This window comes from Miniopterus natalensis, chromosome 4 (genome assembly GCF_054644295.1).
Source record: "Miniopterus natalensis isolate mMinNat1 chromosome 4, mMinNat1.hap1, whole genome shotgun sequence".
NCBI lineage: Eukaryota > Metazoa > Chordata > Mammalia > Chiroptera > Miniopteridae > Miniopterus > Miniopterus natalensis.
Window position 1 is genome coordinate 80031584 of NC_142084.1, and position 12256 is coordinate 80043839.

The following is a 12256-nucleotide window of genomic DNA, read 5'->3' on the forward strand; positions in this document are numbered from 1 at the left end:
TGGTTCTCCCACCCCCTCCTGGCAGGACCTTGCCACATAAAAGAGCCCCAGAGTCTTTCAAATGCGAGGCCCAGGTGTTTGCAAAGGCTTTGATTGGGGGTGGAAAGGAAGGGCCCACATGCTGCATATTTCGGATATTAATAAATTTCCCCTAACAAAGGGCCAGCCCCCCCTCACCCCTCTTTGGGGCTTTAGGTGGGGGAAGAGAGATGGGTTTGCTAATTTGCAGAGGATGTAAGAATGGACTTCCCAATTCAGGGTGCCTCTTCCCACACCCAGGGGGTAGGCTCCAGCCTTGCTAACAGAGCCCCTGGCGCCAGCCCTGAGAGCGACCCTGTCCCCGTCCCTCTGTCCCTGGCTCTCCCTGCCAGCTCTAGGACAGACTCCAGGCCCAGGCCATCATGGCCTTGTATGTACTTCTCACACAGACACATCTCGGGAATCATAAATGGAGGATCCTAAAGTCTAGGCTTCTCCCGGGATTCTGAGTCTGGGACTGGAGGATCCTAGGAGTCTGGACCACTCACTCCCAGCTTCACCTCTCCCTGCCTCACCTCCCTGCTTGCTTTCTCCTGCCTCCCCTTCGCCTGCTCACCATCCTGTGGCTGGGCCTGCGGTTCCTGGACTGCCCTCCCTGGCCCAGTCTTCCAGGCTGTCCTGCTTTTCCCATTTCCGCTGCTCCCAGACAGCCTGTCCTACCGCACCACCCTTCCCTCCCTCTGCCGCCAGCACCATCTCCCAGCTGCTCCCATCCCAGTCTTTTTATGGACCCCTGGCTCAGAACAGACCCCAGCCAGGTCCCAGCTGCAGTGGAATCTGACTAGGGACTAGGGACCCCTAGCTAGAGGACTCCGTGACAGCATAGTAGGCACCTGAAAGGAAGCACAGCCCTGTCTGGAGTAGAAGCTCAGCCAAGAATCCTACACTGTCCAAGGAGGTGAAAAAACCCAGTGCCTGCAAGACCAGGTGGAGAGCCTGGGGGAAAAGGTTGTAGATGCGAGCAAGCAGGAGAAAAAATGGCAACTGACTGTTAGTATTGGAGAGACAAGAGGGAGTGGTGGGGACTGTAGTGAACTAGTGAAGGACCCATGCCTCCCTTAAGAGGGAGGTTACCCTCAGAAGTGTGGGCCTGGGTTGCAAGATATCTTTTTAAGAGAAGTTGGGAGTCTGAACTTTTATAAGGAATTTCCCATTTTTAAACACGAGCAACTGATCCAAAGATGTAAACGGGCATGGCTCCGTTAGGGCCTCCTGTCAGCCTCTCTGTGCAGTCTTGGGGGATTAGCAGCCAGAGGGGCAGGGCTTGCCCCAGGTCTCCCCACCCAACTCAGTGCTCTGCTCTCCTTCTCAGCTAATCTCTGTGTCCATACACAGTCCCTTGACCTTGAGAGGTTGGTGGGGGGCCTTGGGAAGCAGCATCTGCGCCTGACTGGGGTGTGGTGGAGGGTGCCCTGGGGCCCTTCGTTCATGTTCTGGGACTCATCAGAGAAGGCGTTCTCTTGGGCAGTGCTGGAAAGCGCTGTAGTCACTGCCCACCTATGATCTGAGAGCAAACATGGCGGAGGGGGAGTAGCAGAGAGGGGAGGGGCATTTTATCATTAGGGTCAACCATTCCCAAGGTCAAGTGAGGGTCAACAGACAAAATCAGGGGTCACAAGGGTTAGTGTTTGACCCTCCTGTGTTCCCTCCACTGCCCCGGTCAAGTTCATCCTTACACGGTATCCTGAGCAGGCCCAGCTCCTGATCCAGTGTCTTCCCCACCTACCCATGGGAATCCTGCCCATTCTTTTAGGTCCCAACTCCGTGCACCCTCCATCCCCACCAGGTGTGGACTCCTAGAGTCTTGGGAGGGGCGCCGGCTCAGCCCTATGGTGAGCCCTGACAGCCCAGCCAGCCTGCACGGGGCCCTTGAACTTCCAGCCTTCTGAGACAGCCCATTTTATTTGCAGCCCATTAAGACTCATATCACGCTCCCTGGACCCCACAGGGCTTTGAGGACGGTGAGCACAGGCTGCTCAGCCACGCAAACCCAGGTTCATTCCCAGCTCAGCCCTTCCCTGCCTGTGTGTCCTTGGGGACCCACAGTGCCAGTTCACAGCTTGGCACAATGCTGCATCATGCCGAAAGCAGTTTGTTGGTGGCTCTGGGGACAGCCAATAAAGAGTTAAGACAGTCCCGGCCTCTCTGAATTCCACGTGACCCTGGGCTGCTGAGCCTTCAGGTCTGCGGTGGACTCTTCTCCAGACTCATTTTTTGCTGGTGGCTCATGGAAAGTTTGGCTCCTTGAGCTTCAGGCCACTCCCTCTGGGGCTGAGGCCTCGCTGACACTGGTCGCTGGTCGTGCCCTGGAAGGGCATCCAGGGCTGCCCTCCCTCCCTGGGATCCTTGGCCAGCACCCCCTTGCTCATCTCCGCCTGACCCTCTCCCTCTCCACATGAGGCCTCCTTCCAGCACCCCCATCCAGGATTTCGTTTTATTTGGGAGAAAGAAAGCCTTTCCCACTAAGGTCCATGGCATCCCTTCGAGGATTGTAGCAGGTAGACGCCAAGGCCACCTTGGACATCACTGGTCAGAGCCCCATCAAGGTTTCTTGACCAGGACAAATCTGCTACTTCACTTCTCTGAACCCAGTGTCTTCAGGTGCAAAATGGGGAAAATAACCTTCTCCTAGCAGGGGATTAGATGAGATAATACAGAGGATCAGTGTATGTTTCCAAAAAATGATCAGAGTGCTTAGAGCAAAACACGGTATGTAAAAACCCTCCAGGTGGGCGAGTCCTCCTGAGCCTGCTGTCCCTGGTATAAAGAAACAGGCCCAGCTCCTGCCTCCAGCCAACCTAGGGAGGAGGAGGGTGGGGAATGTGTTTGGAGCCAGAGACGGCCAAGATGGAGGCCCAGCGCTGGCTGGCACCTTTGGGTTCCATGGCAAGGTACCTTGGAAGCCGAGCCTCAGTGTGCCCATCTGTAAAATAAATGGGTTGGACAGAAAGTGTGCCCCACAAAGATGCCTAGGGGGAGAGCTGTGGGCAGAAGGGAGATACCTGCCCAATTCAGCCTCCAACTAGAGACCATGCTGTGGAGAGCTGCAGGGAGAGCAGAGCCCCTTCTCTGAAGCAGGATTCAGGGATTGGCTCCTGTTGCCGGATGGAGTTAGTGACTAGGGGCCCTGTGGTTTCTCCAGTGAGCCTGGATGCCCTGCCAAACCAGGAGGAGGTGGGGGGTGCAGGGTGGTAATGGGACAGCAATAAAACCCTCTGGGCCCCAAGCCTTATTTTGACCTTGACTCTGCTGACCCAAGGTCAGGGTCTCATCTGTGGGGCTTTGGGGTGGCTTGGGAGTCAGAGGCAGGGGAGGGGCAAATGGTCAATACTGACCTAGCTGAGTCAGGAGAGAGGGATGGGGAAGCTGGAAGGCTGGGGTGGGGCTTGCAGATAACTGGATCTTTCAGCACCAGTGTGATTGTGGGAACTGGGGAAAGGGGTGCTCCATGCAGAATTCCCAAAGTGAGTGCTTACTAAAACTACAGCTGCCTGGAGCCCTGCCCAGCCTGATGTAGCCTACTCTCTGAGGGAAGGGCCTAAAACATCTGTATTTTTAGTAAACTCCCTGGGTGACTCTGTGGCAGCCAGTCCAGTTCCCATTTTTGGGGACCACGTGTTCAACCCCAGTGTAGTAATAATGACGAAACTGAGATCCAGAGAGAGAAAGTAACTCACCCAAGGTCACACAGTGGAGGGAGGGAGGTTGATGATAATTCTCCCCTTTTTCTTAAGGGGAAGGAATCGTCTACCTCTAGATAGCTTTGTCCACCCCCAGCTGTGGCCCAGGGCCCAGGAAAGGATGGGGGGGGGGCAGGCAGCCCAGAGGTAGGTGACCTCTGAGACCTTGGCAGGCCCAGGTGGAGAGGGAGGGTGGGGCTCTTCCGGGAGGAAGGACAAGGAGAGGGGGCCATTCCCACAGGACTGGACCTGCCGGCCTTGCCCTGTGCAAATACTCCCGGCACCTGCTGGGAGATGTTTCCTAAAAGATTTACTATGGCCCCAGCCTGGGGAAGGCCGTCTCCATTGCTGGGGACCCGCCACTCTCTGGAAAGCATGACCTCAGCACAGTAGATGGGGGGCATTTCTGGTCCTCCTGAGCCTCCTCCCCAGCCCCTTTTCCCTGACCCCTCAGCCTTTGCCTTCACTTTAAGCCTCCCCACATGTCAACCTGTCCAGCACCTGCACGAAGCCTCCCCCAAACCCCCAGCTACCGCCATGCGCCTCCTACTCCCTCTTCTGGCTCCCACACACTTTGCACCTCCAGGTCCAGCCCCCATCCCCACCTGCCCTGAGTTCTGGTTCTCTGCATGGCTCTTGCTCACTGCGGGGGGGGGGGGGGGATCCCTGGGACAGGCACCCAGCCAGCTGCAGCCCGGAACTCAGAGTGGCTAAGACTCAGTCTCACTTTGCTCCCTCACACCCTGGGCCATCTTGGGCTGGTCCTTCACTGTCTGCACCACAGGCTCCTCGTTCACGGAATGAAGAGAAAAGCCGTGCCCAGTAGAGGGGTGAGATCACACATAAAGGAGGCAGGGAGCGCCGATGTTATTGCAGAGGTGGGTTCAGTGCTCAAGCCCCCACAGCACCCAGTTCTCCTTCGTTCCAGCAGCAGGTATCTGCCAGGGGTCTACTCCGTGCAAGAGTGATGACACCTGAGGCATGTGGCCCAAGCATGGACAAGATGCTGTCACGACTTCAAGGAGTGCACAGGTTTGCAGATGCTTGCTAAGTGACTTCAACCCGGAGGGCTACGTGAGGTGGGTGGTAGAGGAGTTGTGGAAGCCCATAGAAGGACCGAACCCGGTGTGTTTGGAGAGAGGAGAAGACTTCCCAAGAAGATACCAGAGCTGTGTCCTGAGGGTACGGAAGTGTTGAGCTGAGCAAGAGAATGAGGGGTAGCCCATCCTCTACAGTGGTTTTTGGTGTAAATGGGCAGTGAGGAAGTGGAGACTGTGATGTAGACAACTGAGACACGAGGCAATAGCTGAGAGGGACAGAGGGCTTCCTAAGAATCAGTCACTATTTGCTCCCGGTCCAGAGACAGGAAATGCAGACCAAGGCATGGGAGACCTTGGAGGTCTGCCCTGGAGCCCTGGCTCTGTGTTGCAAGAAGCCTCTTTGCCTCCCATTGTCTTCATCTTCAGAATAGGGCTGTTGTAAGTGGGACAAGAGGTGTGGTGAAAGGTCTGTGAGCTATAGAAGGTCATGATCCATTAGCTAACAGTGGTGTTTTAAGTGGAGTTGGTACTGTTTGAGAGGTAAAGGATACCTCTTGAGGTCAACTGGGTGTGCCCAGAGCACCGTAGCCCTGAAGGGCCCAAGACATCCTGTAACTTGCTCTTGTGCTTCCACCTGCTGGCAAGTGTCTGCAGTGGCACCCAGGCCTCAAGCCCTTCCTCCTGCCCAGGCAGGAGATCTGGGCTCATGAAAGAAGAGCTGGGTGGTCTGGCACTAAGATTTGCAGGCTCCAGGGCTAGAGTGCAAATGGAAGCCCCCAGGTCCCTGTGCAATCAGCCTTGGCCTCTGCTCTCACTGCTAAGGTCCTCACCTGTGTGTTAGGGGCACACGCCCTATGACATGCCCCCTGGCCACCCCAGTTAACAGCAGTGAGGGTAGATTCAGAAAGTGGCTGGTACAAAAATTCTGGAGGCCCAGAACACTAGGAGTGTGGTCTAGAGGGGACTGTGGGCTCCAAAAGGCACATTCCCTTGGCCCTGTGGAATCCAGGCCTCTTAGGGGACATGACTTAGGGCAACCAACATAGTCCTGGTTTGTCCAGGACTATCCTAGACTTAGCACTGAAAGTCCTGTGCCAGCAAACTAGATGGTTGGTCACCCTGTCGTGGTCTGAGGGGAGCCAAAGCCTCTGCATTACCCCCTGGCTCAGCCTGAGCAACTTGGGCTTAGAGAACCAAACTGGCCTCTAAGGTAGCCTCTGATGGCCAGTAGAGCCTCTCGCGCCATCCCTCTCTCCAGCCCCAAGGCCCCTGCCCCATGCACTCAGTCCACAGGTCGTTTGTGGGTAAAAAGACCTTTGCTCCTTCAAACCAGTCTCCAGGGACTCTGAGGCCTGAGAGCTTGTCTGTGAAGTTGGGCTGAGGGTAAAGAAGGGGTTGGGGGGAGCTTCTTGTGGAACAACCTCCTCATTGTACAAGGAACTGACGCCTGGAGAAGACCCTTGCCCCAGGCCCCTGAGGGAGACTTCGCTATTGGCAGTTTGTGACAACCCCTTTGCTTTGTTAAGGGCCCCCCATGTGTCTGAGAGCCCCATCCCTGGCCCTAAGGTTGGGTCATGTGGTCCAGCCATAATCTCACAGTGACTGGCTCAGCCTTGAGCATGTGACAAAGTTGGTCCAGTCAGAATGAAGACCTGGGTTTTTATTTTGCAACTAAGGAGATCTAGAACAGGAAACAAATAACCTCCCAGTGTGCGCCTGACCCAGACAGGGAGACAGCGTGCACAGAAGTTTGTAGCTATTTATTGCACTGAAAACACCAAGAATAAAACAGACGCCCCTCCTTTCCCCCCTCCCCCCCAATAGCAGAAAGTTTGAGCAGTGGTCATTCAAGTTCACAGCCACATATTTTTTAAAACAGAAAAGAAAAAAAGAAAGAACTGAAACAAAACCCCAAACAAATAGTAACAAAGAAACCAGCACGGGGAGTCTGCCAAACACATCCCCCCAGAGGGTCTTCCCTTGAAGGGAGACAGGAGGCCACGGTCAGGGTTAGTGCCATGGTGGGCAGGAACTGGGGAGAACACTTTCCTGTAAACGTGTTTGCATGCTGGAAATTAGGCCTGGTCTTAGGTCTGGATTTTTTGCATCTACAGGATGTTTGGAAGGAGCACAGAGTTGATTGTCCGGGGTGTTGGGGGGAGGGCGAGCTCTGGGCTACTTTGTCTGCTGTCTCCCCCGCCTGCTGCCTCAGGATTACTCTGGTGCCCTGCGGTCCACACCAGCTGGCTGCCCACCCACAGGCGTGGCCTTCCCAGTGGGGCCATCTCAGCCTGGGGTCGGGACCTGCTTCCACTTCCCTGGTAGTTAGAGAGGGACACAGTGGACAGGAAGTGTGTCAGCAAATGAAAGGCAGGACGTTGGGGTCCTCCAGCTTGGTTTCCTCTAGTGGGAAAATGAGGACCAGAGCAGGGAAAGGACTTGCCCAGGGTCACACAGCAAGTCTGGTCAGGGCTGGGAATGGAATCCTAATAACCGCCAAACCGTGGCTCTTGCCCCACAGTCCACTGCTGATAAGCAGTTGACAGGCACCATAGAGGAGAATGGGGGCAGGCGAGGGAGGGGACTGGCCAGGCTCAGAACGGAACAGGAATCCAGCCAGTGACTAACCCTGTCAGTTCTACCACCCCATTGGATTCTCTCATCAGCCCAGCAACACAGGCTGAGCAGGACTATTTAAACCCTTTAACTGATGGGGAAACCAAGGCTGAAGAAGGGACCAGACTTGGCCTTGGTAGTTGCAGCATCCCCTGGTGAAGGGCGCACCTTTGGCTTGGGGATGACTGGGAGCTGGCAGCTCACAGGGAGGCAGCTTTGCTGCTGGGAGGCTGGGATCACTGGGCCTTACTAGGAAGCCCTCTGGGTCTGGGGCAGGCCAAGTGCCCACCCCTGGGCCTCGGCAGCAGGGTCTCTGCCAAGGATAGAGGCCAGTGATCAACCAGTTTGGAGACCAGGAGGCCTGGGCAGCCTCTTTCCTGGCCTGTAGCCCCAACCTGCCTGCCTCACCTGTCCCCCAGGCAGCAGCAATTGAGAGAAGAGCCCAGCAGACAGCCCTCGATCAGGGGAAATTCAGAAAGGTCTCCATCAAACATCCCATCCGTCCTGCTCCACCCACCACCCAGGACTCCCCAGAGGTTTGGGGGGATCAGTGCCTCCTCTAAAGCCTTGGGGATGTGGCTCTTCCTCCCCTAAAATCCTCCAGAGGGGACAATATCTCATGCTGGCAAAACACGGCCACACAGAGGCCAAAAGCACAGAGAGGCAGCAACATATTTCCGAGTCGGACACTGATAATACAACCTCTATTTTTTTTGTCCAAAACACGTAGATTGGTTTTGCTGAGTGATTTTTCTTCTTTTCTGTTTTTTTCAACATACTTACTGCATATAAAGTCATGCAAAGGAAACAGTGCAGACAGTAGGTCCTAGTGGACATGCCAAGGCATTCCACATCAGAGTCAATCCCAGGGAAGAGGGCAAGAGAAAGAAAGAGAAAAGGCGGGCGCGGTGCGAACCCACGGCTGCAGGACGAGGCTTGAAGAGTAGACACTCCGGTGCTCTGCCTGGACCAGCAGACACCGAGGGGCGGCGATGAAGACACATGCTCATGAGCCCACCCCAGGGAGGGGCGGGGACGCTGGGGGTGGCACACAGGAGGCGGGATGAAATCTTGGGAAGCGTGGTAGTGAGAGCCCTGATTTGGGAGGCAAGCAAAGAAAAGTCCAGATATTTCCATCCTGAAAACCTCCCCCACTCTCTCTGCCCTGATTTATTGTTTCTTCTCAGCACTAAAATCTGATTCGGTCCTGAAAAGAACCTCGGGACCAAAATATCAGTGAGGTCCTTCCCACTGGGGCTGTCTACCCGGGCCCTGGGTAACCACTGGTGACAAAGTCCATCTCAGAGGTGACATGAAAAAATAAATAAATAAAGGACTTAGAACAGGAAAAAAAAAAAAAACCTACCCCTCCGCCCTCTTCCCATTTCCTTCCCAACCCAACCTTCCTCACAATAATTGAGAGGTCTAGTTATTACATAAACATCCATTAACGTGAAATCCATTTACGAAACACACAGGGTTTGGCTATAAAAGGCATGCGGTCCATAGAAGTGATAACCTAGGCGTTGCTTTCTTTTGCCCCAAAAAGCAATCGGGTTTTCTCCCTCAGATACGATGAAGCTGGAGTTCCCCGGGCCTGCTGGAGGGGTGGAATGGGCAGTTAGTGTCGGAGGTAAACATCAGAGAAGGAAGGAGAGTGGGGGCACCCTGAGAGGATCGCGCTCCCCACACTGAGGGAGAAGTGCCAGGCGGGGGCGGGAGGGCAGGGCAGGATGGCAGAAGAGTGAGGGGGGCCGTCTGAGGCAGGAGGCTCCTGGCACCTGCCCCTCTCTCCCTGTCTCCCACAGGGGATGTGGGCTCAGGGACTTGGGGGTTCATCTGCCTTTCCCGGGGGGATCCTGGAAGAGGGGAGATCAGGGATCTCCTGACTCTGTCTCTCCTCCCCAGCCCCTGGGTGAACACACAGCTGGGCGTTTTGCAGCCAAGGCAAGTTAGGCCAATGACAGCCAGGTGGGGGGTCCTCAGGGCCAGCACCCGGGGCACCTAGGCCTGAGGCAGCTCCGCCCTGGCTGGGGACAGAGACTGAGAATGACAGGTGGGAGGCAGGGAGATGTGGCCATTTGCTCGGAAGACGAGGTGGCTTTTGTGGGTAGGTTTCTCGATGCAGGTATGAAGGTGAGGGTGATGGTGGTGGTAGTGGGGTGACGTGATTGAGGGAATTCCAGCAAAATCCAAGGTGGGAGAACCAGCAGTGACATTCCACGGACGATGAGTGGCTCTCTGCAGTCCAGTGCTCCAGCCTGGTCCTTCAACTGCAAGACACGATATGTGCAGCGGGTAATACGAGTGCATCTGAGGGCGCCCCACTTTCTCCCAGCAACCACCCTGGCCCACCTCCTTAGATGGAGGTAGCTGCCACCTAAGGGACCTGCCCGGCTCTTCTCCTGGGACCTACAGGCCTAGTCTCCTCCTGTGGTCCTCCCGCCCCCACCCCCTGGCCTCCCTTTAGAGTGTCCTAATGACAGAGGCAGGAAGGAGGGGCTCTTACTGGGGCAGGACAGAGGGCGCCCCAGATCTGTGGAAGTGGACGATCTGCCATTTGCCGTCCCGGCGGTGCCAGACGCGGGTCTCCTCCGACTGGGCCGTGCGGGGGATGCCACCAGCGTCCAGGTACTGTGTGATACGAATGTAGGCGATGCAGGCCGACTCGTCGCCCATCAGGTGGATGTGGGGGTTCAAAATGGTGGTGTGCACAGGCTTGCTGTTCCGGGACCACACTGCAGGCGGGGGTGGGAGCGAGCAGAGCAGATGCAACTGAGGGGCCTCCTGCCTCCCTTCCTTCACCCCCCAATCCCAGCAGCATCCCCAGGGGAGGCCCCTCCGCCTGCCTCATTTCCAGAAGAGCAGGCTGTGTGACAGGGCTCAGCCACCTGGGAGCCAGGCAGAACTCCTAGATGACTAGGTCATATCCCAGCTTAGATACAACGGATTTCAGACCCTTTGAAGTCTTCGAGCACAGGGAAATGGAATTTTAGAATCACAGCATCTCAGACACACAGAAAAATAGAACTAAGAGGGTTATAGAATTGTATCAGTTTAGATCAGAGTCTCAAACCCAGATCCATCCCTACAGAGGTCAAGCAAATACATAAACGAGGAGCTGAGCTGGGTATAGGTTGCTAAATGGCAACTGACCATTTGCCTCTGGGTCAAGGACATGATAGGGGGTGGTGGAGACTGTGGTGAGGAGCTCGCCCCGTCCCATCTACAGAGGGCGCCCTGTACATAGCTTCCCTGCTGGTTGCTATGTGAGTAACTGGGACCCATGTTACCACTTTCTGACTTTTCAAGAGCATCTAGAAATCTGGGTTTTTATGCAGAAATGTCTTATTTTTATCAGCACCTAATCCAAATTTAAAACATCATGTAGGCCACATAAAACATATGTGCAGTCCAGATATGGCCTGTGTTCTCAACATGTAGAATTATGGAAACTTGGGGAATATTAAGATTGTAGAATCTTAGAATTTTGGAATTGTAAGGATGGTATTTATGGTCATGGGGTGAGGTCATGGAGCTTTCCAGAGTTAGGGAGAAATGCATAATTCTTAAAATCATGATAGAACTGACAAAAGTATCTGACACTTCTTTCTCTATGGGAAATATTAGCCACCACTATTATTATTATTATTGCCTATTTTGATTCTAGGAACTCTTACTTTTTTTCAGCAAGATAGAAAACAAAACAGACAGATGATGACCGAGTGAGGGGCTGGACAGTGGTCACGGGCATCTTGGGCTCCAGAGTGACCCTTATGCTTTTCCTTAGTGTAGCCCAAATGTAAGCCCAAACTCCACAGAGAGCACATGTCTACCCTTGGAGACTCCAGTTCAAGAATCTGTAGTATTAAGAAGCTCCCATCCCTTTCCCCACCCTATCTGATTCTGATGCCCAGCCAGGTTTTGAGTCACTGATTACCTGAAAAACCTAAAATGTCTATTTTTGCCTGGCCAGTGTGGCTCAGTTGGTTGGGTGTCATCTTGTGCACCAAAAGGTCACCGGTTAGAGCACATGCCCAGGTTGTGGGTTTAATCCCCAGTTGGGGGCGTGCAGAAGGCAGCCGATTGGTGTTTTGTTCTCACATGGATGTTTCTCTCTCTCCCTCTCTCTTTCTTTCTCTCTCTCTCTCTAAAAAAATTTTTTTAAAAAATCAATACAAAATCTTTATAAAGTAAAATGTCTTTTTTTTTCCCCCCCAGAAAGCCTCCAATAGTATCCATCCCTAACATTATAATCACACTCTACCCAGGCTTTGGATAAAGGACTCAAAATCACTGAGTTTTAGATACATAGATTAACAGACTTTTACTTTTCTGGGCTTGCAGAGAGAATGTACAGCTTTTTGTGTTGTAGGCTTAGGAGTGACCTCAGAGGTCCAAGGTCACCCAGTGGCTCTCCTCCAAAATGCAAGGAAGCCTCCGTAAGCATCCTCAACAGCATCCAGAGCCGAAGGCATTCAAGACAGTCTAGTTCAATGCATCCATTTAGCAGATCTGGAAATTGAGGTCCAGAGAAGCAATCTGACTTGTTCTAAGCTGGGTCCGTTTCTGAAAGAAATGCAGTAGAACCTAAAAGAAATCAGTCTCTATGTGGGACTGAATTAGAGAAATCTAGAACAATTCTAGAAGGGACAATTCTAGAACGGCCAGGAGCAGGCAGATACTCTGGGCCTTGCTCTCGTGGGTCCTTTGACATCACCAGGCGGTCAAGCCGAGAGCTCAGGGGGCTGCTGCTATGACGGGGTGGACTGCCTGGACCCACACCAAGGGCCAGCACGGGCTTCTCTCTGTGTTCTTTATGCTTTTGCCATCCCTGAGCCCTCAGAGTCAGCCCAGCCTAGTCTCTGCTCCACTCTGTGA

General features: G+C 54.1%; 1 protein-coding gene across 3 annotated transcripts in view; it reads right to left on the reverse strand.

Annotated features, from left to right (window-relative positions):
• Window positions 1-9880: 9880 nt before the first annotated feature.
• The window catches only part of CAMK2A (calcium/calmodulin dependent protein kinase II alpha), a 57128-nt gene continuing 54752 nt past the window's right edge, over window positions 9881-12256 (reverse strand). For all 3 annotated transcript variants that reach the window (XM_087816917.1, XM_087816918.1, XM_087816919.1), the window contains one exon: window positions 9881-10113. In XM_087816917.1, coding sequence (XP_087673043.1) covers window positions 9881-10113 — 233 coding nt within the window. The remainder of the gene's footprint in view (window positions 10114-12256) is intronic.